At 42.4% G+C, this 25,795-nt stretch overlaps 1 protein-coding gene across 3 annotated transcripts in view; it reads right to left on the reverse strand.

The window, feature by feature from the left end:
- Window positions 1-8,577: 8,577 nt before the first annotated feature.
- Window positions 8,578-25,795, reverse strand: part of LOC129851135 (contactin-3-like) — a 106,017-nt gene continuing 88,799 nt past the window's right edge. The window contains exons 14-23 of one of the 3 annotated variants that reach the window (XM_055917443.1): window positions 20,939-21,056; window positions 19,568-19,726; window positions 19,326-19,475; window positions 17,118-17,188; window positions 13,017-13,251; window positions 12,322-12,431; window positions 10,203-10,389; window positions 9,838-9,935; window positions 9,391-9,556; window positions 8,578-8,860 (exon numbers count right to left, since the gene is read on the reverse strand). In XM_055917443.1, the coding sequence (XP_055773418.1) occupies window positions 8,754-8,860; window positions 9,391-9,556; window positions 9,838-9,935; window positions 10,203-10,389; window positions 12,322-12,431; window positions 13,017-13,251; window positions 17,118-17,188; window positions 19,326-19,475; window positions 19,568-19,726; window positions 20,939-21,056 (1,401 nt within the window). In that variant the 3' untranslated portion in view covers window positions 8,578-8,753. Of the gene's footprint in view, window positions 8,861-9,390; window positions 9,557-9,742; window positions 9,936-10,202; window positions 10,390-12,321; window positions 12,432-13,016; window positions 13,252-17,117; window positions 17,189-19,325; window positions 19,476-19,567; window positions 19,727-20,938; window positions 21,057-25,795 lie in introns of those variants that run through there. The other 2 variants (XM_055917442.1, XM_055917444.1) reach the window with 2 other exon arrangements.

The raw sequence follows: 25,795 nt of genomic DNA on the forward strand, positions 1-25,795 counted from the left end.
AAGCTCTTATAAAAAAAAAACATGTAATGTATATTACATTGTATTATTATGATTTTGACTTGTCTCCTCTGGATGGGGTGGACACACAGTCAGAAAGAGTAGGGGAGGACATCTCAAATAGTAACCAACAAAAAATGTGCAACAGGAAGCCCCAGCATCAGTCAATCAAGCAGCTCAATTGTGACGGCTGCAATAATGGGACAGGGAAATCAATATCCCATTGACTGGGCTGCAGCACTCTAATCAATGAGCACAGGCCTTTATGAAACCACTGTAGGAGCAGATAGGACAGGCTGATTGCGTCCACTGTTTGGGCTTTACGGGACTCTGGGGCCTGTACACCTGTTCTGGTGGCTAAGCAAGGACAGAGTCACACAGTTACCTTGGATCACTTCCTTCTGCTTTCATCCGACTTTGCATATGAAGGGAACAGTCCCACAACAACGTGATCATAGGTCAGCCAGCCCTAATCAGTAACAAAGTTCAGTGAATGTACAATTCCTTATAGCAGTAGTCAGTGGCCCCAGAATGATGGCTCATGATGATGGACCCATCGTACAATAACATGAACAGGAAACAGTTTCTCCCTCACCATCAGGCTAGTCACAGTTCTTTAAAAGAGTACTGTAGCAGTTCTCTAGTCTTGTACTTTATACACTCTTAAAAAATAATGTGCTATCTAGAACCAAAAATTCTTATTTGCCTGTCCCCATAGGATAACCCTTTGAAGAACCCTTTTGAGTTATGTGTAAAACCCTTCCAACAAAGGGTTCTACATGTAACACAAAATATTTCTACCTTGAACCAAAAAGGGTTCTACTATGGGGACTGCCGAAGAACTCTTTTTTCTCAGAGTGAAGTTTGAGAAAGGGACATGACAGCAGCCAACTTTTCCCTTCATTTCCAGTCATGGCTCCATTGACATGACGTCATTTATTTAGATGCTTTAATAACTGCTAAATTATGCTGCAGATTCTATCATACATTTATTATGCCCGGGATCTCTCAGGACAATAAAAGTATAGACCTCCCCCCTAATTCATTTTCCAAAAACGGATCCAGAAAGAGTGGATATGTCCGTCAATTTGTAAGATGTTCCAGTGAAGGCACTCATATATGTCCTATACTTAAACATGTATGATTTATATATATTTTGCCGACTGATGATCGGAATTCTGAATAATCAGGAGGTCATAAATGATAGACGTATTTAGCATTTAAAGGTAATTTGAATGCAGAAAATTACAAGTGGGATTTGTTTGACACAATAACTCTACATGACTCTATTCTCGGGAACCTTAACATTTCACTGTGTGCTGAATGCAGAGTGTGATATGCATCAATTATTAAGAGGAGCATGAGATACAGAACAAAATGTCAAGTTCCATCAGCTTGTTGTGAAGAGGGGTCTAAACCTCAGTAGCTAACAGCTCTGTAAGGCGCCTAATACTATTTCACTATGCAGAGATGAGTGGCTTAGAGGGACAGGTGACCAAACCGGCATTCAGTTAACACAGCTCAAACACAAAGCATACAAGGTAATTGTCGAGCTACAGATATAAAATCACTTTATCAAATATTATATGATTCAAACAGTGTAACGGTCCTGACCTGTTTTATGTTGTTTTTTGTATGTGTTTAGGTCAGGGCATGTGTTTTGGGTGGGCAGTCTATGTTATCTGTTTCTATGTTGGTTTTGGTTGCCTGGTATGGCTCTTAATTAGAGGCAGGTTTTTTGCGTTCTCCTCTAATTAAGAGTCATATTTAGGTAGGGTGTTCTCACTGTCGTTTTCTTGTTTTGTATTTTTGAAAGTGTTTTGTTTTTTCGTGTTGCCATCATAGTTTTTTTCAAATAAAGTGATGGCCTATTTCCCTACTGCTGCATTTTGGTCTGATGATCCTTCTCTCCTCTCCTCGTCCGAGGATGAGGAGAGAGACAGCCCTTACAGAATCACCCACCAAATTAGGACCAAGCGGCAAGGGAAAGCTCGACAGGGCAACAAGGACTCCTGGACTTGGGACGAAATATTGGACGGGAGAGGTCCATGGGCACAGCCGGGAGAATATCGCCGTCCCAAAGCTGAGCTGGAGGCACTGAGGAGAGTAGAGGCTACCGGAGAGAGGAACCGGAGTTATGAGGGAACGCGTCTGGCACGGAAGCCCAAAAAGCCCGTAAGTAACACCCAAAAATTTCTTGGGGGATGGGGGCTAAGAGGTAGTGGGCCAAGGGCAGGTAGGAGACCTGCGCCCACTTCCCAGGCTTACCGTGGAGAGCGGGAGTACGGGCAGGCGCCGTGTTACGCAGTAGGGCGCACGGTGTCTCCTGTACGAGTGCATAGCCCAGTGCGGGTTATTCCACCTCCCCGCACTGGCAGGGCTAGATGGGGTATTGAGCCAGGTGTCATGAGGCCGGCTCAACGCGTCTGGTCTCCAGTGCGTCTCCTCGGGCCGGCATACATGGCACCTGCCTTACGCATGGTTTCCCCGGTTCGCCTACATAGGCCGGTGCGGGTTATTCCACCTCCCCGCACTGGTCGGGTGACCGGGAGCATTCAACCAGGTAGGGTTGGGCAGGCTCAATGCTCAAGAGTGCCAGTACGCCTCCACGGTCCGGTATTTCCGGCGCCACCTCCCCGCCCCAGTCTAGTACCTACAGTGCCTATACTACGCACTAGGCTACCAGTGCGTCTCCTGAGCCCAGTTCCTCCTCCACGCACTCTCTGTAGTGCGTGTATCCAGTTCGGTGCCTCCAGTTCCGGCACCACGCACAAAGCCTCCTGTGCGTCTCCAGAGCCCTGTACACACTGTATCTTCTCCCCTTACTAATCCTGATGTGCTTGTCCTCAGCCCGGTGTCACCAGTGCCGGTACCTCGCATCAGGTATAGAGTGGGCTTTGAGAGTACAGTGTGCCCTGTCCCTGCTCCCCGCACTAGTAGGAAGGTGCTTATCCTTAGCCCGGTGCCTCCAGTTCCGGCACCACGCACCAGGTCTACAGTGCGCCGTATCCGGCCAGAGCCATCCGTCTCCCCAGCGCCATCTGAGCCATCCGTCTCCCCAGCGCCATCTGAGCCATCCGTCTCCCCAGCGCCGTCTGAGCCATCCGTCTCCCCAGCGCCGTCTGAGCCATCCGTCTCCCCAGCGCCGTCTGAGCCATCCGTCTCCCCAGCGCCGTCTGAGCCATCCGTCTGCCATGAGCCTGCAAAGCCGCCCGTCTGCCATGAGCCTGCAAAGCCGCCCGTCTGCCATGAGCCTACAGAGCCGTCCGCCAGACAGGAGCCGCTAGAGCCGTCCGCCAGACAGGAGCCGCTAGAGCCGCCCGCCAGACAGGAGCCGCTAGAGCCGCCCGCCAGACAGGATCTGCCAGAGCCGCCAACCAGACAGGTTCTGCCAGAGCCGCCAACCAGACAGGATCTGCCAGAGCCGCCAACCAGACAGGATCTGCCAGAGCCGCCAACCAGACAGGATCTGCCAGAGCCGCCAACCAGACAGGATCTGCCAGAGCCGCCAGCGAGCCATGAGCAGCCAGAGCCGTCAGAGAGCCATGAGCGTCGAGAGCCGTCAGCCTGCCATGAGCGTCGAGAGCCGTCAGCCTGCCATGAGCGTTGAGAGCCGTCAGCCTGCCATGAGCGTCGAGAGCCGTCAGCCTGCCATGAGCGTCGAGAGCCGTCAGCCTGCCATGAGCGTCGAGAGCCGTCAGCCTGCCATGAGCGTCGAGAGCCGTCAGCCTGCCATGAGCGTCGAGAGCCGTCAGCATGCCATGAGCGTCGAGAGCCGTCAGCCTGCCATGAGCGTCGAGAGCCGTCAGCCAGCCATGAGCGTCGAGAGCCGTTCAGTCAGGATCTGCCTGAGTATATCAGCCGGGACCTGCCCCTTGTCCCGGTGTTGCCCCTTGTCCCGGTGCTGCCCCTTATCCCGGTGCTGCCCCTTGTACCGGTGCTGCCCCTTGTCCCGGTGCTGCCCCTTGTCCCGGTGCTGCCCCTTGTCCCGGTGCTGCCCCTTGTCCCGGTGCTGCCCCTTCTCCCGGTGCTGGCCATTCATTTAGGGGATGTTAGTTTTAGGGTGGTCATTGGGAGGGGAAGACAGAAGCGGGGAGTGACTATGGTGGTGTGGGGACAGCGTCCAGAGCCGGAGCCACCACCGTGGTCAACTGCCCACCCAGACCCTCCCCTGGACTTTGTGCTGGTGCGCCCGGCGTTCGCACCTTGAGGGGGGGGTTCTGTAACGGTCCTGACCTGTTTTATGTTGTTTTTTGTATGTGTTTAGGTCAGGGCATTTGTTTTCGGTAGGGAGTCTATGTTATCTGTTTCTATGTTGGTTTTCGTTGCCTGGTATGGCTCTTAATTAGAGGCAGGTGTTTTGCGTTCTCCTCTAATTAAGAGTCATATTTAGGTAGGGTGTTCTCACTGTTTGTTTGTGGGTGATTGTCTCCTGTGTCGTCGAATGTATATACCATACGGGACTGTTTGGCTGTTCGTTTATTTTGATGTCGTCTGTTTCCTGTCCGTGAGTTTACGTTTAGTTATGTAAGTTTATGTTCAGGTTTCGTCAACGTCGTTTTCTTGTTTTGTATTTTTGAAAGTGTTTTGTTTTTTCGTGTTGCCATCATAGTTTTTTCAAATAAAGTGATGGCCTATTTCCCTACTGCTGCATTTTGGTCTGATGATCCTTCTCTCCTCTCCTCGTCCGAGGATGAGGAGAGAGACAGCCCTTAAAACCAGTTTTACATGATAACTGTTTGTATCTGCTATAGTGGCCAATTTGACATTAGTTTGGGCATGTTGTCAGTTACATAATTAGTTGTACTTCTTCAACCTCATAATAATAACTCAAGATGCCATGTACAGTTAGTTATATCAAAGGACGTCCAACCCATATAAACCACAACACATCTCTCCATTGAGCAGCTGACACCACAATTATGTAACATACCTTCATTAAAACCTCACATTACTTTGAAAACACAAGATAACTAAATCTTTTTTTGTCAACTACTTTGGTATGTAAATGGGTTTAAGGCATTAGTAATCTTCAAGGATCAGTGTCAAACATATATACAGTTGAAGTCGTACACTTAGGTTGGAGTCATTAAAACTCGTTTTTCAACCACTCCACAAATGTATTGTTAACCTGTTCTCAATAGGGGGTGCTGTTTGCACTTTGTAAAAATGTCGTTCCCAAATTAAACTGCCTCGTACTCAATTCTTGCTCGTACAATATGCATATTATTATTACTATTGGATAGAAAACACTCTTTAGTTTCTAAAACCGTTTGAGTAAATCAGAACTCGAGTTGGAGCAATCTTCCTGTCAGCAAGTGAGAAATCTGAAATCAGCCAGGCTGTTCTGAGGTCGGTTTATTAATTTGCATGTCTTCTATTGGTTGAGATGCACTGCATACGCCTTCCCCTGGATGTCAGCAAATAGTGAGAATTGGAATGGTGTTGCTAGGCAGATCTGAGGCCATATAAAGGGTTTGGGAACGTGGGGTCCACTCTTTTCAACATTCGCCATGACGCAAGACAGACCTCAGGATGGCGTTCTAGAAAGCTCCCGTTATAGCCCTTAGATATATCCGGCTCTGATTTTATTCGATATAGGTGTTAAAGACATCATAATGTTGTTATTTTAAACCGAGTTATATCAGTTTATATCAGTATATTGCGATTTTCGGATATTTATTTGTGCTGCGTTCTAGTGAGTTGGGCACGTCTGGGCCACATGGTTAATGTTTACTGCTAATTCCAAAGTTGAAGGCGACAATCTACAACCGAGCAACGATTCTTTTGGACAAAGGACAACTTGCCCAAGATTCTGATGGGAGCTCATCAAAAAGTAAGAACTATTGATGATGTTAATTCGTTGTACTGTTGAAAAATGTAAAACTCATATTCCGCCATTAATTTCGGTGCGGTCTCGCTTTAACGCACGCTGTATGTCGTAGTAACGTTAATTTTAAAAATCTAACACAGCGGTTGCATTAAGAACTAATGTATCTTTCATTTGCTGTCCAACCTGTATTTTTTAGTCAAGTTTATGATTAGTTACTGATTAGATTAGGTGCCTCTCCCAAGATTTCTCCCGACATATTGTTGGCAGCATGGCTACTATTCTCATTGTATAACCACGATTTGTGCCGCTAAATATGCACATTTTCGAACAAACTCTATATGTATTGTGTAATATGATGTTATAGGACTGTCATCTGAAGAAGTTTGAGAAGGTTAGTGAAAAAATTAATATCTTTTGCTGGTTTATTCGTTATCGCTATTGTTGGCTTGAATCAATGCTGTTGTGTGGTTGGCTATTGTAGTAAGCTAATATAATGCTATATTGTGTTTTCGCTGTAAAACACTTAAAAAATCTGAAATATTGTCTGGATTCACAAGATCTTTGTCTTTCATTTGCTGTACGCTGTGTATTTTTCATAAATGTTTTATGAGGAGTATTTAGGTAATTCACGTTGGTCTCTATAGTTATTCTAGTTGCTTTGGTGGGAGTTGTGATGGTGGCTGCAATGGTAAACTATGATTTATACCTGAAATATGCACATTTTTCTAACAAAACATATGCTATACAATAAATATGTTATCAGACTGTCATCTGATGAAGTTGTTTCTTGGTTAGTGACTATATCTTTATTTGGTCGAAATTGTGATAGCTACCTATGCAGGAAACAAATGGTGGGAAAAAAAAGTTGTGTCTTTTGCTATCGTGGTTAGCTAATAGATTTACATATTGTGTCTTCCCTGTAAAACATTTTAAAAATCAGAAATGATGGCTGGATTCACAAGATGTGTATCTTTCATCTGGTGTCTTGGACTTGTGATTTAATGATATTTAGATGCTAGCATTTACTTGTGACGCTATGCTAGGCTATGCTAGTCAGCTTTTTTACTGATGGGGGTGCTCCCGGATCCGGGATTGTGTGCAAGTAGAAGTTTTAACAAACTATAGTTTTGGCAAGTCGGTTAGGACATCTACTTTGTGCATGACACAAGTAATTTTTCCAACAATTGTTTACAGACCGATTATTTCACTTATAAATCACTGTATCACAATTCCAGTGGGTCAGAAGTTTACATATACTAAGTTGACTGTGCCTTTAAACAGCTTGGAAAATTCCAGAAAATGATGTCATGGTTTTAGAAGCTTCTGATAGGCAAATTGACATAATTTGAGTCAATTGGAGGTATACCTGTGGATGTATTTCAAGGCCTACCTTCAAACCCAGTGCCTCTTTGCATGAAATCATGGAAAATAAAAATAAATCAACAAGAGCTCAGAATTGTTTTTGTAGACCTCCACAAATCTGATTCATCCTTGGGAGCAATTTCCAAATGCTTGAAGGTACCACCTTCATCTGTACAAACAATAGGACGCACGTATACACTCCATGGGACCTCGCAGCCATCATACCGCTCAGGAAGGTGACGCGTTCTGTATCCTAGAGATTAACGTACTTTGGTGCAAAAAGTGCAAATCAATCCCAGAACAACAGCAAAGGACCTTGTGAAGATGCTGAAGGAAACAGTTTCAAAAGTATTTATATCCACAGTAAAACAAGTCCTATATCGACATAACCTCAAAGGCCGCTCAGCAAGGAAGAAGCCACTGCTCCTAAACCACCATAAAAAAGCCAGACTATGGTATGCAACTGCACATGGGGACAAAGCTCGTACTTTTTGGAGAAATGTCCCCTGGTCTGATGAAACAAAAATAGAACTGTTTGGTCATAATGACCATCGTTATGTTTGGAGGAAGAAGGGGGACGCTCGCAAGCCGAAGAACACCATCCCAACCGTGAAGCACGGCAGCCTGATGTTGTGTGGGTGCTTTGATGCAGGAGGGACTGGTGCACTTCACAAAATAGATGGCATCATGAGGGAGGAAAATTCTGTGGATATTTTGAAGCAACATCTCAAGACGTCAGTCAGGAAGTTAAAGCTTGGTCGCAAATGGGTCTTCCAAATGGACAATGACCCCAAGCATACTTACAAAGTTTTGGCAAAATTGTTTAAGGACAACAAAGTCAAGGTATTGGAGTGGCCATCACAAAGCCCTGACCTCAATCCTATAGAGAATTTGTGTGAAAAAGTGTGTGCGAGCAAGGAGGCCTACAAACCTGACTCAGTTACACCAGCTCTGTCAGGAGGAATGGGCCAAAATTCACCCAATTTATTGTGGGAAGCTTTTGGAAGGCTACCCGAAACGTTTGACCCAATTTTAAATTTTTAAAGGCAATGCTACCAAATACTAATTGAGTGTATGTAAACTTCTGACCCACTGGGAATATGAAAGAAATAAAAGCTGAAATAAATAATTCTCTCTACTATTATAACTGACCTAAGGCAGGGACTTTTTGCTCTGATTAAATGTCAGGAATTGTGAAAAACTGAGTTTAAATGTAATTGGCTAAGTTGTACGTAAACTTCCGACTTCAACTGTACATATATAATGTAGACATCAGTACTCCCAAATAGAAGTATATTCCGTTGGAAAAAAAGATTTCCCAAAATGGTTTAACAGCATGACAGCACTTATGACATGAGGAAACTGTAAAATATCATGCACACAAATTCATGTTTTCTACAGAACATAATTTATATCCTCAATGCATGGCCCCTTCAAAGTTCCTGTTCTGTCCAGCACTGCCACAGAGGGTTGCACCCATGCCTATCTGAATGCAGGAGCAGGCTGCTGGAGGAGAGGGCGAGAGGAGGGCCGGTAGGAGGGCTGTGACTTTGTCCAGACATCACCAGGAGGAGTTGAGGAGGAGGAGAGAGCTGATGAGGAATGAGATGAGATGAGACAGCAATAGCGGATTGAGACTAGATCCTCCCGAGCCTCGTGCGCTCATGCCTGAAACCACAAACCAGCAGTCAAAGAAGCTCTTCAAGAACTGAAAATTCCACTTTTCAAAAAGAGCAAAAAAACTAACAATCGGGGCAGTTTCTGTCTCTATCTGCTAAATTTGATGACAAGTCGTTGTAAATCAAAGGGCAACTGTGAATTACATAGTGCTTTCCATATCTCTATTATTAATGGCTTTCAACAGGATAGGCCAAGTACACAGAGATGATGAGGCTTATATCACATCAGAGAGCAGATCTCTTTGGGGGAGGGGAGGGGGGGAAATTGTACTATTTTATATGGCGCAGAGCTGGGAAGTTAACAAGGAATAATAACCCAATGGCAGAGATGGATTGCACCACACATGCATTTCTAAAAAGGTCGCATTTCTTGCACCCGAAAGAAGTTTATTACACATGGTTGAAGAGGGATGCAAGAGCCCAAAATAAATGTTCTCTTTGGCTGATTTAATCATCGTTAAAGCTTCATCAAGGAACACATGGAGAGGAGAGGGTAGAGAGAGGAAATGGCAAACGTACTTAATTTGTGGATGTGGATGGGTTCGCTGCCCACACCTTCACCGCCCTCACTCAGGGCCTTGATCTGGATCAGGTAGTTGTCGTTGGGAGACAGCGTCAGCTCCATCCTGGTTTTGTTTGTTATGATGCTGTTTACGTCATTGTACCGGTGTCTTCTCAACAGCACCTAGAAACAGCAATGCAAAACACACAATCAAAAATGAAAGATTGGCTGAAATGAGCAGTGAAGAGTGAGGGAATTTAAACTTGATTTTGCTGATTGGATGATAAAATGGCTCCTAATGCTTGGTGACAGTACAGTGAGGTTTGCTGGTTGGAGCTATGGATGTTTTGTCCCTGTGGAAAACCTTACCAATATGATGGAAAGAGTGGGTTTGAGATGGTCGTGTTGTGCTTGACAAAAGAATAGAGCCACAGTGACATGAGACATACAAGATATCCGATGACCTCTGCCTCTGTCTCCATGGCTATCACAGGACCCCAGTGTAGAGTGAGCAGAGAGCCAATCATGGTCCACTCTACATTCAAAGGAGGCTGGCCTGGTGCTAAGAGAGAGAAGAACAGAGAGATGTTCATATAATACTTGTATAGTTTTACAAAATAATGAGTTTCTGTTCCCCCTAAATGTTTAAGTAAAAATGTATATACAGTACAATCCCCCAAACAGCTGCAGGAAAATGTACTTACTACAACTGGGATAATTGTAGTTGTCTCACCTAGCTATCTTAAGATGAATGCACTAATTGTAAGTCGTTCTGGATAAGAGCAACTGCTAAATGACTAAAACGTACATGGAAATGAAATTCACTCACCTGGCTTCTTGGTGGTGGCGTTGATGTGTGTAGACTGTGGCCCTGTCCCTGCAGTGTTAAAGGCGCACACAGCTAGATAATACTGTGTGTTAGCGCTCAGTCCGGTCACATTAACAGCTGAGTAGTTTCCAGAGGTTCTCACCCTGCCTACTGTGTCAGGCTTGGTGTCATCTTCCCAGTACACCACCTGTTAACCAATGGAAAGAAAACAACAAGAGATTGAGATATCAGACACAAGCAATTTAATTGTAGCCAAAGGGACTTTAAAAAAACCTCACATTATTAAAACAGCATCATCATTCAATCTGTAATGCCATTTGGTGTGCAGTGGAGGACTGGCTTCCCAATCAATGATATATGAGTCTTCAATTTTTGATACACATAATCTCTAGCCCATGGTCATTCTACAAAGGCACCCAAGAGTAACCTCAATAAGTAAAATGACAAAGGGCTTGTTTAACACAGTATAGGGATATTCTTGTCACAATAATGTGTTTAAGATCCACTGTTTTTGGTTCAATAAAATGTATTCCCCTTACAAATCTGTATTTTCAATGATAAAAGTACAGTTTCTATACTTAGAAATGAACACATCCAGCTACAGCATGGAGGAATATCGTATTCTCTTTAACACTAGACAGAGCAATTCATTACTTTCCTTGGGGGTATTAGCTTTCAATTAACGGTGCAGGTGAAGAGATATTTGATGAAGCAAATTAAATAATCCAATGCTAGTTTAGGGTCATTTTCAATATTCATGTTTCGGGTATTAAGTGACATAAGAGTAAAGTAAATAATTAGAGAGAAAATGTGAAGTCTGCTCTTGGGATAGACACATCTATATTCCTGGTATTGGCCATGCAACTAAATGAACCTATTCGATACACATTTTTCATGAAAAAAGCTTAACAATATACCATACTGGAGTAAAAAACTAGATCCACACTGTAGATCTAGATCCATACTCTCTGCTGCAAGTGACTGGAACGAATTGCAAAATTCGCTGAAGCTGGAGACTTACATTTCCCGCACTAACTTTAAACATCAGCTCTCCGAGCAGCTAACCGATCGCTGCAGCTGTACATAGTCCGTCTGTAAATAGCCCACCCAATCTACCTAACTCATCCCCATATTGTTTTTATTTACTTTGCTGCTCTTTTGCACACCAGTATCACTACTTACAAACCATCATCTGCTCATCTATCACTCCAGTGTTAATCTGCTAAATTGTAATTACTTTGCTACTATGGCCTATTTATTGCCATACCTCCTCGTGCCATTTGCACACACTGTATATAGACTTTATGTTTTTTCTATTGTGTTATTGACTGTACGCTTGTTTATTCCATGTGTAACTCTGTGTTGTTGTTTCTGTCGCACTGCTCTGCTTTATCTTGGCCAGGTCGCAGTTGTAAATGAGAACTTGTTCTCAACTAGCTAACCTGGTTAAATAAAGGTGGGAAAAAAAGTAGATGGGCATATTATCAGATTAGACCTATCCTGCCAGTTTGACTACTAACACAAACAATACTAATGCATCTGTCTGTGAAAGGTGTCATCTCTTTCACAATCCTATGACCTCCACTGTACCCAACCTCTAAGGCTCAAGATGCATACTAACAGCTTACCCCCTTAAAAGCCCCTCTCTCGCCAATCCTGTTTGCTGACCTGATAGCACTATTGTATCAACACAATATAGCCAGTGCCATGGCAACCAAAGGGTTTTGTTCCAGGGGGCAGAGGTGAGCAGGATTGAAAGAGCACTGGGAGAAAAGGAAAAGCTCTTCTTGCGTACTTAAATGGATGGATGAGAGCTTTTCTCAACCGGCTATAAAAGCTGCTGCAGCTCAATGGTGGTGGTCGTTAGACACAGCTGCTCTAAGCAGTGCTGGGACATATACAGTACGTATAGGAGTCAACATATTAACAAAATGTTGTCAAGGTTACAGAACTCCTCATGATATCTTATGCAGTGAGATGTTACAGTACACAGCACCCCAGGGGATATTTCAAGAACCGTGTGTTCAAATAGAATAAATTAAGCTACTGCTTTACATATAAACACTAGAAATGGCAATCCGTATGTGTTGTTTTATTGAGTAAATTGAGTGAATCCTACCTCATAACCCAGCACTCTTTCAGGGGTGACGGGGAGGGCTTCCCAGATCACTTCAATTGTAGCTGCAGATACACTCCTGCCCCAAACCCTCCTAGGAGCCTCAATTGGTACTGCAGAAATAGAGAGCTGGTGAGAAGCCCACAGACTCATTCAACACCATCAAACACGCTAATAGGGGCGGCAGGGTAGCCTAGTGGTTAGAGCGTTGGACTAGTAACCGAAAGGTTGCAAGTTCAAATCCCCGAGCTGACAAGGTACAAATCTGTCGTTCTGCCCCTGAACAGGCAGTTAACCCACTGTTCCTAGGCCGTCATTGAAAATAAGAATTTGTTCTTAACTGACTTGCCTAGTTAAATAAAGGTAAAATAAATAGGAACGAGAGGAAAGCAGAGAATAGACCTGTAGATTCACTGGATAGAGCTTTTGCCTCCGCTTGGTTGTTATTGGGATCTGACTTGCATGGCAAATTCAAATAACACAGTACCTCACTGACAGCCCAGTGTATGTAGTAAGTGTCTGCTAGGATTTCCTGTAATCTACCCCTGCAATAACTAATATCAAGTTGACACTCCCAGCTTGAGGGGGAAAGTGTCTGAACCAATGTATTCCATCTTTACTATAGAAGGTTGTGCCTCCAGAATGAAAAGATTAGGTACGGTTTCAGCGTGACTTCCATTGGCAGCCGTTTCCTTTACCTTCCTCTGCTGAGAACACTGTGGCTATGGAGCTGAAGGGGCCCTCCCCACGGTTGTTGTACGCCCCAACCTTCACATCGAACGGCGAGAAAGGCGGGATGGTGTCGTTGCGGAAGATGTATCGGGCCACCCCGGGCGTGGAGATGACCACTCGTGTCCAAGTGATGGCACCCAGCGGCCGGAAGGCGATGATGTAACCGAAGCCCTCTCCATTCTGCAGTTCCTCAGGCACGGGCTGGGAGCGAAACACAAAACTATAGTGATATTAAAACGCATACAGACAAATACACTGACACCCCTGCGTTTGTCGTCAAGCACCTGCCAAAGAGGTCTTCAACCTTGGTTGCAATGATTAGATGTAGTGTTTACACAAGGGTTCCCCAAATGGCTGTGATTATATTTGGCACCCTAGTTTTCTGAGCAAAAAATTATTATATGTATTTTATTTATAAAAAAGACTAAAATACTAGCAAATCAGCTCCAAGTGATTTTAATTTAGGAAATCTGTTCCAAAGTATTCCCACGCATAATAGAGAGATATACAGTGGGGCAAAAAAGTATTTAGTCAGCCACCAATTGTGCAAGTTCTCCCACTTAAAGATGAGAGAGGCCTGTAATTTTCATCATAGGTACACTTCAACTATGACAGACAAAATGAGAAAAGAAATTCCAGAAAATCACATTGTAGGATTTTTTATGAATTTATTTGCAAATTATGGTGGAAAATAAGCATTTGTTCAATAACAAAAGTTTTGTTATATACCCTTTGTTGGCAATGACAGAGGTCAAACGTTTTCTGTAAGTCTTCACAAGGTTTTCACACACTGTTGCTGGTATTTTGGCCCATTCCTCCATGCAGATCTCCTCTAGAGCAGTGATGTTTTGGGGCTGTTGCTGGGCAACACAGACTTTCAACTCCCTCCAAAGATTTTCTATGGGGTTGAGATCTGGAGACTGGCTAGACCACTCCAGGACCTTGAAATGCTTCTTACGAAGCCACTCCTTCGTTGCCCGGCCGGTGTGTTTGGGATCATTGTCATGCTGAAAGAGCCAGCCACGTTTCATCTTCAATGCCCTTGCTGATGGAAGGAGGTTTTCACTCAAAATCTCACGATACATGGCCCCATTCATTCTTTCCTTTACACGGATCAGTCGTCCTGGTCCCTTTGCAGAAAAACAGCCCCAAAGCATGATGTTTCCACCCCCATGCTTCACAGTAGGTATGGTGTTCTTTGGATGCAAATCAGCATTCTTTGTTCTCCAAACACGACGAGTTGAGTTTTTACCAAAAAGTTATATTTTGGTTTCATCTGACCATATGACATTCTCCCAATCTTCTTCTGGATCATCCAAATGCTCTCTAGCAAACTTCAGACGGGCCTGGACATGTACTGGCTTAAGCAGGGGGACACGTCTGGCACTGCAGGATTTGAGTTCCTGGCGGCGTAGTGTGTTACTGATGGTAGGCTTTGTTACTTTGGTCCCAGCACTCTGCATGTCATTCACTAGGTCCCCCCGTGTGGTTCTGGGATTTTTGCTCACCGTTCTTGTGCTCATTTTGACCCCACGGGGTGAGATCTTGCGTGGAGCCCCAGATCGAGGGAGATTATCAGTGGTCTTGTATGTCTTCCATTTCCTAATAATTGCTCCCACAGTTGATTTCTTCAAACCAAGCTGCTTACCTATTGCAGATTCAGTCTTCCCAGCCTGGTGCAGGTCTACAATTTTGTTTCTGGTGTCCTTTGACAGCTCTTTGGTCTAGGCCATAGTGGAGTTTGGAGTGTGACTGTTTGAGGTTGTGGACAGGTGTCTTTTATACTGGTAACAAGTTCAAACAGGTGCCATTAATGAAGGTAACGAGTGGAGGACAGAGGAGCCTCTTAAAGAAGAAGTTACAGGTCTGTGAGAGCCAGAAATCTTGCTTGTTTGTAGGTGACCAAATACTTATTTTCCACCATAATTTGCAAATAAATTCATTAAAAATCCTACAATGTGTTTTTCTGGATTTTTTCTCCTCATTTTGTCTGTCATAGTTGAAGTGTACCTATGATGAAAATTACAGGCCTCTCTCATCTTTTTAAGTGGGAGAACTTGCACAATTGGTGGCTGACTAAATACTTTTTTGCCCCACTGTATGTGATCATATACAAATCTAAGCAAGGTTTGAAATTATTATGTTTTAGTCAAATATTATATCTGTTTGGGCTTCTTGCTGTCAATTTGCAGTCCACAAATGATTTGTAATGATGTTCAGGCCCCCTGACCATTGGCCGGTGGCTGAATGTAGTTGATGATCCCTGGCTTACACCTACACCACAACCCACAGATGTGCAGAAATCACTGATTGTTTCATTTTTTCTCCCTGCATTAGCACATAATTGTGGATGAAGTGGGCTTCAAAGAAACAATCGCTGTCGCTCAGTTGAATCACATTGGAAGGGAGAAATGGCACTCCATGGCCAGCACAGAAGAGAGGGCTGGCTTTAGTGCAGATCATAATATTGCTCCATTCAATTAATTGCACAATTAAGCAAAACCATTACCTGGCTATTGAGAGAACAGTAAAACCATTACCTGGCTATGGAGAGAACAGTAAAACCATTACTTGGCTATGGAGAGAACAGTAAAACCATTACCTGTCTATGGAGATAACAGTAAAACCATTACCTGGCTATGGAGAAAACAGTAAAAACATTACCTGGCTATGGAGAGAACAGTAAAAACATTACCTGGCTATGGAGAGAACAGTAAAACCATTACCTGGCTATGGAGAGAACAGTAAAACCATTACCTGGCTGTGGAGAGAACAGTAAAACCATTACCTGGCTATGGAGATAACAGTAAAACCATTACCTGGCTATGGAGAGAATAGTAAAACCATTACTTGGCTATGGAGAGAACAGTAAAACCATTACCTGGCAATGGAGAGAACAGTAAAACCATTATCTAGCTATGGAGAGAACAGTAAAAACATTATCCAGCTATGGAGAGAACAGTAAAAACATTATCTAGCTATGGAGAGAACAGTAAAAACATTATCCAGCTATGGAGAGAACAGTAAAAACATTATCTAGCTATGGAGAGAACAGTAAAAACATTATCCAGCTATGTAGAGAACAGTAAAAACATTATCTAGCTATGGAGAGAACAGTAAAAACATTATCCAGCTATGGAGAGAACAGTAAAAACATTATGCAGCTATGGAGAGAACAGTAAAACATTATCCAGCTATGGAGAGAACAGTAAAAACATTATCTAGCTATGGAGAGAACAGTAAAAACATTATCTAGCTATGGAGAGAACAGTAAAAACATTATCCAGCTATGGAGAGAACAGTAAAAACATTATGCAGCTATGGAGAGAACAGTAAAACATTATCTAGCTATGGAGAGAACAGTAAAAACATTATCCAGCTATGGAGAGAACAGTAAAACCATTACCCGGCTATGGAGAGAACAGTAAAAACATTATCTAGCTATGGAGAGAACAGTAAAAACATTATCCAGCTATGTAGAGAACAGTAAAAACATTATCCAGCTATGGAGAGAACAGTAAAGCCATTATCCAGCTATGGAGAGAACAGTAAAAACATTATCTAGCTATGGAGAGAATAGTAAAAACATTATCCAGCTATGGAGAGAACAGTAAAAACATTATCCAGCTATGGAGAGAACAGTAAAAACATTATCCAACTATGGAGAGAACAGTAAAAACATTATCCAGCTATGGAGAGAACAGTAAAAACATTATCTAACTATGGAGAGAACAGTAAAAACATTATCCAGCTATGTAGAGAACAGTAAAAACATTATCCAGCTATGGAGAGAACAGTAAAGCCATTATCCAGCTATGGAGAGAACAGTAAAAACATTATCTAGCTATGGAGAGAATAGTAAAAACATTATCCAGCTATGGAGAGAACAGTAAAAACATTATCCAGCTATGGAGAGAACAGTAAAAACATTATCCAACTATGGAGAGAACAGTAAAAACATTATCCAGCTATGGAGAGAACAGTAAAAACATTATCTAACTATGGAGAGAACAGTAAAAACATTATCCAGCTATGGAGAGAACAGTAAAACCTGACAGATGACTTACCTCCCAAGTTATCACTAATTCAGATTTTGTGCCTCCTCCGCCTCCAGCATCAGTGGGAGCTGTATCAGGCACTGTAAGGCAAAGCCCAGAAGAGAGCAATTTTAAGGCTTTTAACATAGCTGAAATACAGGACTATATGCCATTACGTCTAGTCTCATGACACAGCTTTACAGATTTTCCCAATTGTTTACACACTAAAACTGGCCCATGAGGCACAATGACCCAAACCTGTAACTAATTTAGTTGAACCAGACACCAGATCTGCAATACTATTGGCACATGTTTTGCTTTACACTCAGATTGCAATTCCATAACAAACATTTGGCAAAACACAACACACAATTCTCTACCTTTGGCACAACCTTCACAACTAAAATGTCTTGTGTGCAAATGAAATGCAACACTGTTCAACAAGCTAAGCTCAATTACCAATTGATCCCTTTCTCTTTTCAAACACTAATTGCGAAATGTGTCACTTTGCAATCAGACCTCTGGCATGGATAAAAAGGCCACATGTGAGTACTCCTGTTTTTGGAGAACAATGGAAGCAAACTTGGCAGAGAGAGGTGGAGATGGAGGTGGAGGTAGAGGTAGACCAAGAACAAGGAGATTAATCTCTGATGAAATTCGGGCAACTATGGTGGACCATGTGGAGAGATTGACCTTGAGAGAGGCTGGGCAGAGAGTGCAGCCCAATCTGAGCCACTTCACCGTAGCATCCATCATCCGGACATTCCAAAATGAGAATAGGTGTGTACTGCAGACATTGGACCTATCTACGACTTTTACTACTTGACAGTAGTACCACATAAAGCCCAGTAAAGACTGTACATTCCAATACATAATGTAAGGGGAAACAAAGTACATGTTTGACGTATTACTGTATGTATGAAATTGAGAGCTATACTACTTTGTAACATGTTTATCTTGTCTACTGTACTACTGTAGTGTTTACTGTACTGCACGCTATTTTGTTTTTGTAGAACTGAAAGACGACTATTTACAGACGAACAGGAGGCTGCCATTGTGCAAATGGTAGTTAAAAATGATGCCATAAGACTGCAGGAAATCTAGCAACCCATCTTCCACAACAACAGAGTGAGCTTATCAACCACAGCCCAAATCCTTCAGAAACACCATCTCCCGGATAAAGCAAATCAACAGAAACACCATCTCACGGATAAAGCAAATCAACAGAAACCCATTCGAAAGGAATTCAAAGAGTAAAGGATAAATGGTACGAATATGTGCAAGTAAGCAATGTAGTAGTATTACACTCTTGAAACATTAGAGACTCACTGATGTTGACAGTGAACTTTACTATACAGCAATTACAGTATTTACTGTCATATCAGAGAACAATGGAGTTGGATGCAAGTCCCATGCCTCCTGAACTCATATTCATATATGAGGCTGGATTTAATTTAGCAAAGAAGAGGAGGAGAGGAAGGAACATCATTGGTCAACGCACCATCATTGAGGTACTGTAGCGCGGGGAAAATGGCCAGCGCGGGGAAAATGTCACCATATGCTCAGCTATGATCCACAATGGGGTCCTCCACAGAACACTGCCTATCTCCTTCATTTCCTGAACACCTTACATGACAATCTTTTTCAGCTAGAGCAGAGAGGACCAGGTGATCCTGAGCAGCAAATGTATGTTCTAGTTTGGGACAACGTGCGTTTCCATCTGGCAGCTCAGGTCCGCAGCTGCTTCCATGAGTACCTGAGATGTAGCAGCAGCAAACGTGTGTTAACAATTGGGAAAAATTGTAAAATGCATTCACAATATTTATTTTGTTTTACACTCCACAAACTTCTCCCTTGATATTATCGACCCGACATGTTTTGGACTATATGGTCAAACTCAAATGCCAAAATGTCACAAAGAAGAATATATATATTTTTTTTAGATTTAGCTGTTCAGTTTAATATTCAGAAAATGCCATTTTACTTGACAACTGTTTCGTGCATAACACTGCAGACTGCGCATGTGCATCCTGATTCCAGCCCAAAGTAAATGGTCCATCACAAGACATCTGGTTCAACCAGCCTTTCAAGGCTTTCAGGGGTCTGTGTATACTGTATCTACAGTAATTATGTGTATGTGTGTGTTAGTGTGTGTTAGTGTGTGTGTATGTGTGTATGTGTTTGTTAGTGTGTGTGTCTGCCTATGTATTTTAGAGAGACTAGAGGAGAAACACTCACTAGTATCCTCTGTCCTGGTCTTGGCTGAGGCAGGACTGGGCTCCCCCATGCCCACACTGTTGCGGGCCACAACCCTGAACTCATACTCCACCCAGGCGTTCAAGCCCACCACAGTGGCTGTCAGTGTGTTGCCATTGATCACCTCAGGAACTGGAAGTGGAAAGTAGACCATTATTATCATGCTGGATAAACATAGTTATGGTGTGCTTTGTTATGTACTGTATGGTAGGTGTATAAGCTACCTGTGTCCACAGCCTGCCAGCCCACAGTGAAGGGGGTCCGGGCCTGGATGATGTAGCCGGTGATAGGGCTGCCGTTGTCCCTGCCGAGGCTCCAAGAGAGCTGGGCCGTGCTATCTGTGATCTCCTCCACTGCTACTGTGTCCGGGGGCCCGGGGGGACCTGACTCAATCAGACAATTAGCAAAGTGAGCCTCCACACCCCACCACCACTCCCACCACCACCATAAACACCACCAACACCACACCCCCATTACCAACTCATCATCCTCTTGCCTTTACAGCTGGTCCAATGCCATCACACTCCCTTTAATTAGGCTCTGTGTCCTTGATCCGGCTTCACAGGGACATTTAATGTAGACGTGGGATAAGTGAGGCTGAGAAGTGATTAAGAGCATGGGATCACTAACGCCAGACAGGAACATGGGAGGGGACAATTTGTGAAACATACGCGTGTGTTAGAAAGATGGACAGTGAGAGGAAGTGATAGAGAAAGAGAGAGAGAATGAGTGAGAGAGACCGCAACACTAAGAGGCAAAGAATGACAGACAGTGTTCATGGATATCTACTCCAAAGATGGTTGCATGCCATGATGTTGTTGTTTGCTCCACTGTTCCATTATTCAGATGTTTCTATGGTATTTTGTCGGTATGTAAATGAGCCAATTAAAGTTCTCTGTAATAAACAATGGCTTTCCAAAACACCTGGGACTGCTATTACAGGGTGTTATGGGTGTGCATACCAATGTAAATCACTAGAGATAAGCTACAATAATGAGAGATGATACACTACTCCAAACACATATCAACTACCACTGTGGAAGATGCGTTCACAAATGTTCCAGTGTCAAAGTGTGTGCCATTTTCAAATTCAGCGATGTCAAATATTGTCTTTCCATTATTTCAAAAATATGTCATAAAATTGTTATGTTTTCATTACACAAATACCACATATCATTACATTGTATAACATGCCATATCATGAAATGTAAAAAAAAAAGTAAGATATTTATAGATATTATATACATGTACATTTGTCTGCACAGTTCTCACCAAAATATGAATACAGCATAAGTTTAATTAACCAATATTCTTCATATAGGCCTAGAAAATTAAGTATGCCTTCTAAATTCAGCTCCAATTTATTGCATGAATCAATTTTAATTCTGTTTCAGATTTTTCATTGCAAGCTCTAAGGTCAAGTATTCACAGCCGATACTATATTGTATTTCAACATTCAGACTTTTCTAAAGAACTTAAAATGTCATCACTTCGGAGAAATTAGTCCCTGTACAAATGTGAATCTCATAGCCAGAGTGAACTGAACATGAATTCCATAGAGGAACCCATACAACCTTAACAGTCGGTTCTCTTACCTTTCACAACCAAGATGGCCGAAGCGGACAAGCTCTCCACGTCGGTGTCGATAACACAGACATATTTCCCCCCGTGATTCAGCTGGATGTTACGAATCATCAGATCTCCTGAAATGCTCTACAAGGGATAACAATAACACAATAACAAGAATATCTGGTATAAGATCAAGAAATCTAAAGGAAATACACTCTGAACTGTTTCATCATTCTCTCTGAGCAATTGCATGTGTGATCCTGCTGTAGGTTGACTAATAAATACACGTATTACATCAGAACAATGGGGGGTGGCGCCCCTACCTTATTTTTCTTTCTAAGTGTGACTGTAGCTTTAACACTGAGGAAGCTCTGTGCACAGAGCTGCATGTGGACCTCAGGCCACTGAGTCTTGTGACACACAGGAACCAACAAGAACGTCAGCTGTGTTCTAATCAAACAATCCTGTCGGCTACCCTTCAGGCACTGCATGTTCCCCTACTCAGCCTCGCACAGGACCCACAAAACAAACAAACACATTTCGGCTAATTGGCAAGATGATCCTAATTATTCCATAATTACAAAAACCAGATTAGATAAGAAATTAGTATGTCTCACAGACTAGGAGCTAATATTGTTCTATATAAAACCGTTTGTTCTTTGAGATCCTAAAACTGATAAACTGTTGAAAAACCCAAAGATGAGCAAGATGTGATGAAACAGCTTCTGTACATTTTCCCGTCTGCCATGGAGGTTTAGAATAGTTACATAAATTAATGTGGAAGAGCGATACAAGTAATAGTATTCATATTTTAAAGTGAGTGATATGAATCATATTTACAGTGTCTTCAGAATGTATTCATAACTCTTGACTTATTCAACATTTTGCTGTAACAGCCTGAATATTTTTTGCATTAAATATATATATTTTTTATCCATCTACACATAATACCCCATAATGACAAAGTGAAAACATGTTTTTAGAAATGTTAGCTAATTTATTGATAATTAAATACAGAAATATCTCATTTACATAAGCATTCACACCCCTTTACTATGACACTTCAAATTCAGCTCAGGTACATCCAATTTCCTTGAGATGTCACTACAACTTGTTTGTAGTCCACCTGTCGCCAATTCAATTGATTGGGCATGATTTAGAAAGAAACACAACTGTCTACACACGGTCCCGTAGTTAACATTGCATGTCAGAGCCAAAACTATACCATGAAGTCCAAGGAACTGACCGTAGATCTCCGAGATAGAATTGCGATGAGGCACATATCTCTGGAAGGTTATAAAACAATTTCTAGAGTGTTGAAAGTTTCCAAGAGCATAGTGGTTTCCATCATTGGGCAATGGAAAAAATATGGAACTACCCAGACTCTGCCTAGAACTGGCCGTCCGACCAAACTGAGCAACCGGCAAGAAGGACCACTCTAACAGAAAATCAGAGTTCTTTGGCTGAAATAGGAGAACCTGCCGGAAGGACAACAGTCTCTACAACACTTCACCAATCTGGGCTTTATTGGAGAGTGGTCATACGGAAACCACTCCTGAGAAAAAGGCACAAGATTCAGTGGTCTGATGAGCCAAACATTTTACTCTTTGGCCTGTATGCAGCTCATCACCTGTCTAACACCATCCCTACCGTGAAGCATGGCAGAGGCAGCATCATGCTATGGGAATGCTTTTCAGCGACAGGGACTGGGAGACTGGTAGGGATAGAGGGAACAATGAATGGAGTCAAATACAGGCAAATGCTTGAAGAGAACCTGCTTCAGAGTGCAAAAATGTAAGTTCCAACAGGACAATGACGCCAAGCATACAGCCAAAGCAAGGCTTACATGGCTTCAGAACAAGAATGTGAACGTCCTTGAGTGGCCCATACAAAGCTCACACGTGAATCCCACTAAAAATCTGTGGAAAGACTTGAAGACATCTAACTTAAAACCTTTTCTCAATAGGGGGGCGCTATTTTCACTTTGTAAAAAATCGTTCCCAAATTAAACTGCCTCGTACTCAATTCTTGCTCGTACAATATGCATATTATTATTACTATTGGATTTAAAACACTCTCTAGTTTCTAAAACCGTTTGAATTATATCTGTGAGTAAAACAGAACTCATTTTGCAGCAAACTTCCTGTCAGGAACTGAAAAATCTGAAATCGGGGGCTCTGTTCCAGGGCCATCCTATTAATTTGCATGAAATCTATGGGTCTACATGCACTGCATACGCCTTCCACTAGATGTCAATAGGCAGTGAGAGGTTTGTCGGTTTTGTCGCTATCGCTACCGTTGCCTTGAATCAATGCTGTTGTGTGGTTGGATATTGTAGTAAGCTAATATAATGCTATATTGTGTTTTCGCTGTAAAACACTTAAAACATCTGAAATATTGTCTGGATTCACAAGATGTTTGTCTTTCATTTGCTGTACACCATGTATTTTTCATAAATGTTTTATGATGAGTATTTAGGTATTTCACGTTGCTCTCTGTAGTTATTCTAGCTGCTTTGGTGAGATTTGTGATGGTGGCTGCAATGTAAAACTATGATTTATAACTGAAATATGCAAATGTTTCTAACAAAACATATGCTATACAATAAATATGTTATAAGACTGTCATCTGATGAAGTTGTTTCTTGGTTAGTGACTATTTATATCTTTATTTGGTTGAATTTGTGATAGCTACCTATGCGGTAAAAAAATGGTGAAAATATGCAGTTGGGTCTTTTGCTATCGTGGCTAGCTAATAGCAATACATATTGTGTTTTCGCTGTAAAACATTTTAAAAATCGGAAATGATGGCTGGATTCACAAGATGTGTATCTTTCATCTGGTGTCTTGGACTTGTGATTTCATGATATTTCGATGCTAGTATTTACTTGTGGCGCTATGCTAGGCTATGCTAGTCAGCTTTTTTACTGATGAGGGTGCTCCCGGATCCGGGATTGTGACCAAGTAGAAGTTTTAACAGAGCTTGAGAAAATCTGCAAGGAAGAATGGGAGAAAATCCCCAAATCCAGATGTGTAAAGCTGATACAGACATACACAAGATGACTCAAAGCTGTGTTCGCAGTCAAAGGTGATTCTACAAAGTATTGACTCAGGGGTGTGAATAGTTATGGAAATTAGATATTTCTGTATTTCATTTTCAATACATTAGCAAAAATGTCTAAAAACATGTTTTCACTTTGTCATTATGGGGTATTGTGTGTAGACGGGTGAGATAAAAAAAAAAGGGGTTCTACCTGGACCACTGTATCTGCAGTTAATTATTAGGCACATAGCAAGGCTACCATCACTCTGGGGAGTTGGACTCACATTCCAAAAATCCAGGGCCAATGTTCACTTGGTGAAGTGGTCTGTTACACATACACAGCATGTCATCCTTCAGGACTTAAAATGGAGTGTGCTTGTGCAGAGATGATTCACCTGAGGGCTAGCCAGGATAGACACACTCAAGTCACACCAGATTTCATCAACTCACTGGGCAGTGACCACAACTTGGCTTGGCTGCAATTGGGTATGAACCCTAGAGGTCTTCATCGGTCCAAAAAGTTAGACCTGTTCCGAAATGGACCTGGGGCTTTCCCACCCGGACCCGATATGCATAAATATTTGTTTATATATAGAGAATCATTCTAAACGGACCTGAAGACACATACCTGAGACCCGTATCAGATCCGACCTAGACCCGGTTCTCGGGTATTCGGGTACAGGTGGATCCATGAATACCCTCTAATGAACTGCCTGAGGATCCTCACGTTTCAGAGTCAAAGACCAAGTGGAGCAGAGTGGCACTTATGTGTAGCTAAGGGATGGCATGGCACTCCTCTCCTCTGAGAGGTTAACATGCTTATGCCATGTATACATCTGACATACCAGCCAGCAGATGTCTGACCGGAGTACGAGGGGTTAAATCCCATGCTTTGGCAGGCAGGAAGCTATGAGGCAGATCTGGTTTAATTATGTTAATTCATTCATCAGAAGCTGTTGAGAGGAGCTGGTAATCTCCTTGGGCATTGGGATATGGAATCTGTGAAAACTCTTTCTCATTATGTGTGTATCCACATGTCAATGTCATTTGTAATTTCCACGCAGGAGTGAACTTAGCATGACCACAACATTGGAAGGGTTCAACTCCAATACCAACCTCAACGTTTATTATTTCCTTAAGTTATTTTCCAACTATATCCATACAATGAACCTGGGGTGAGGAATGAATCCCTAAAACAGTGAAAACATTTTCCTAAAACTAAAACTAAACAAGTGCAGAACAAATGAATATCAAAACTGAACACATATTTTCAACAAAGAGTAGTCTCTTATCGTTAATTCCAGGAATGAGGGATTTTACAGGTGCCAAGGCTTGCCCTTGGTTAATGCCAGCCAACTCATTATAAAACTCTTTCAGGGCATAAGATTCATAAATAGGTATGCAAATTAAATTACAGCAAAGAAGGATGATAACAAAATGTTCTCCCTTGAGGTAGATGGATGAAAAGTAAAAATAAGTTTAATTATTCAGGCTTATTCCACCATAGAAACATCTTACGGATTAGCATGATCTCCTACGAAATACTGTGGCTTTTCACCTTTTATATTATCTTATGGATAACATCGCAATTCAAATGAGCTGTCCGATAGACAGGGAGACGAAATATGCATGGCAGATTCATTGAAAAAGAGAAACTATAGCTTGAAACAATGGAAATTAAATACAGCCCATTGAAGCAACACTTCAATGATGAGACTGCTGCTAAGATTTGATCCCAACACATCCTTCATTTGTGCTCTTCTTGAATACACATTTAATAAAGTAGCCTACTGTGTGACAATAGAGCTTTTAGATGTTTTTAAGATGTAGCCAACCTATTA

This window comes from Salvelinus fontinalis, chromosome 3 (assembly GCF_029448725.1).
Source record: "Salvelinus fontinalis isolate EN_2023a chromosome 3, ASM2944872v1, whole genome shotgun sequence".
NCBI classification, from domain to species: Eukaryota; Metazoa; Chordata; class Actinopteri; order Salmoniformes; family Salmonidae; genus Salvelinus; species Salvelinus fontinalis.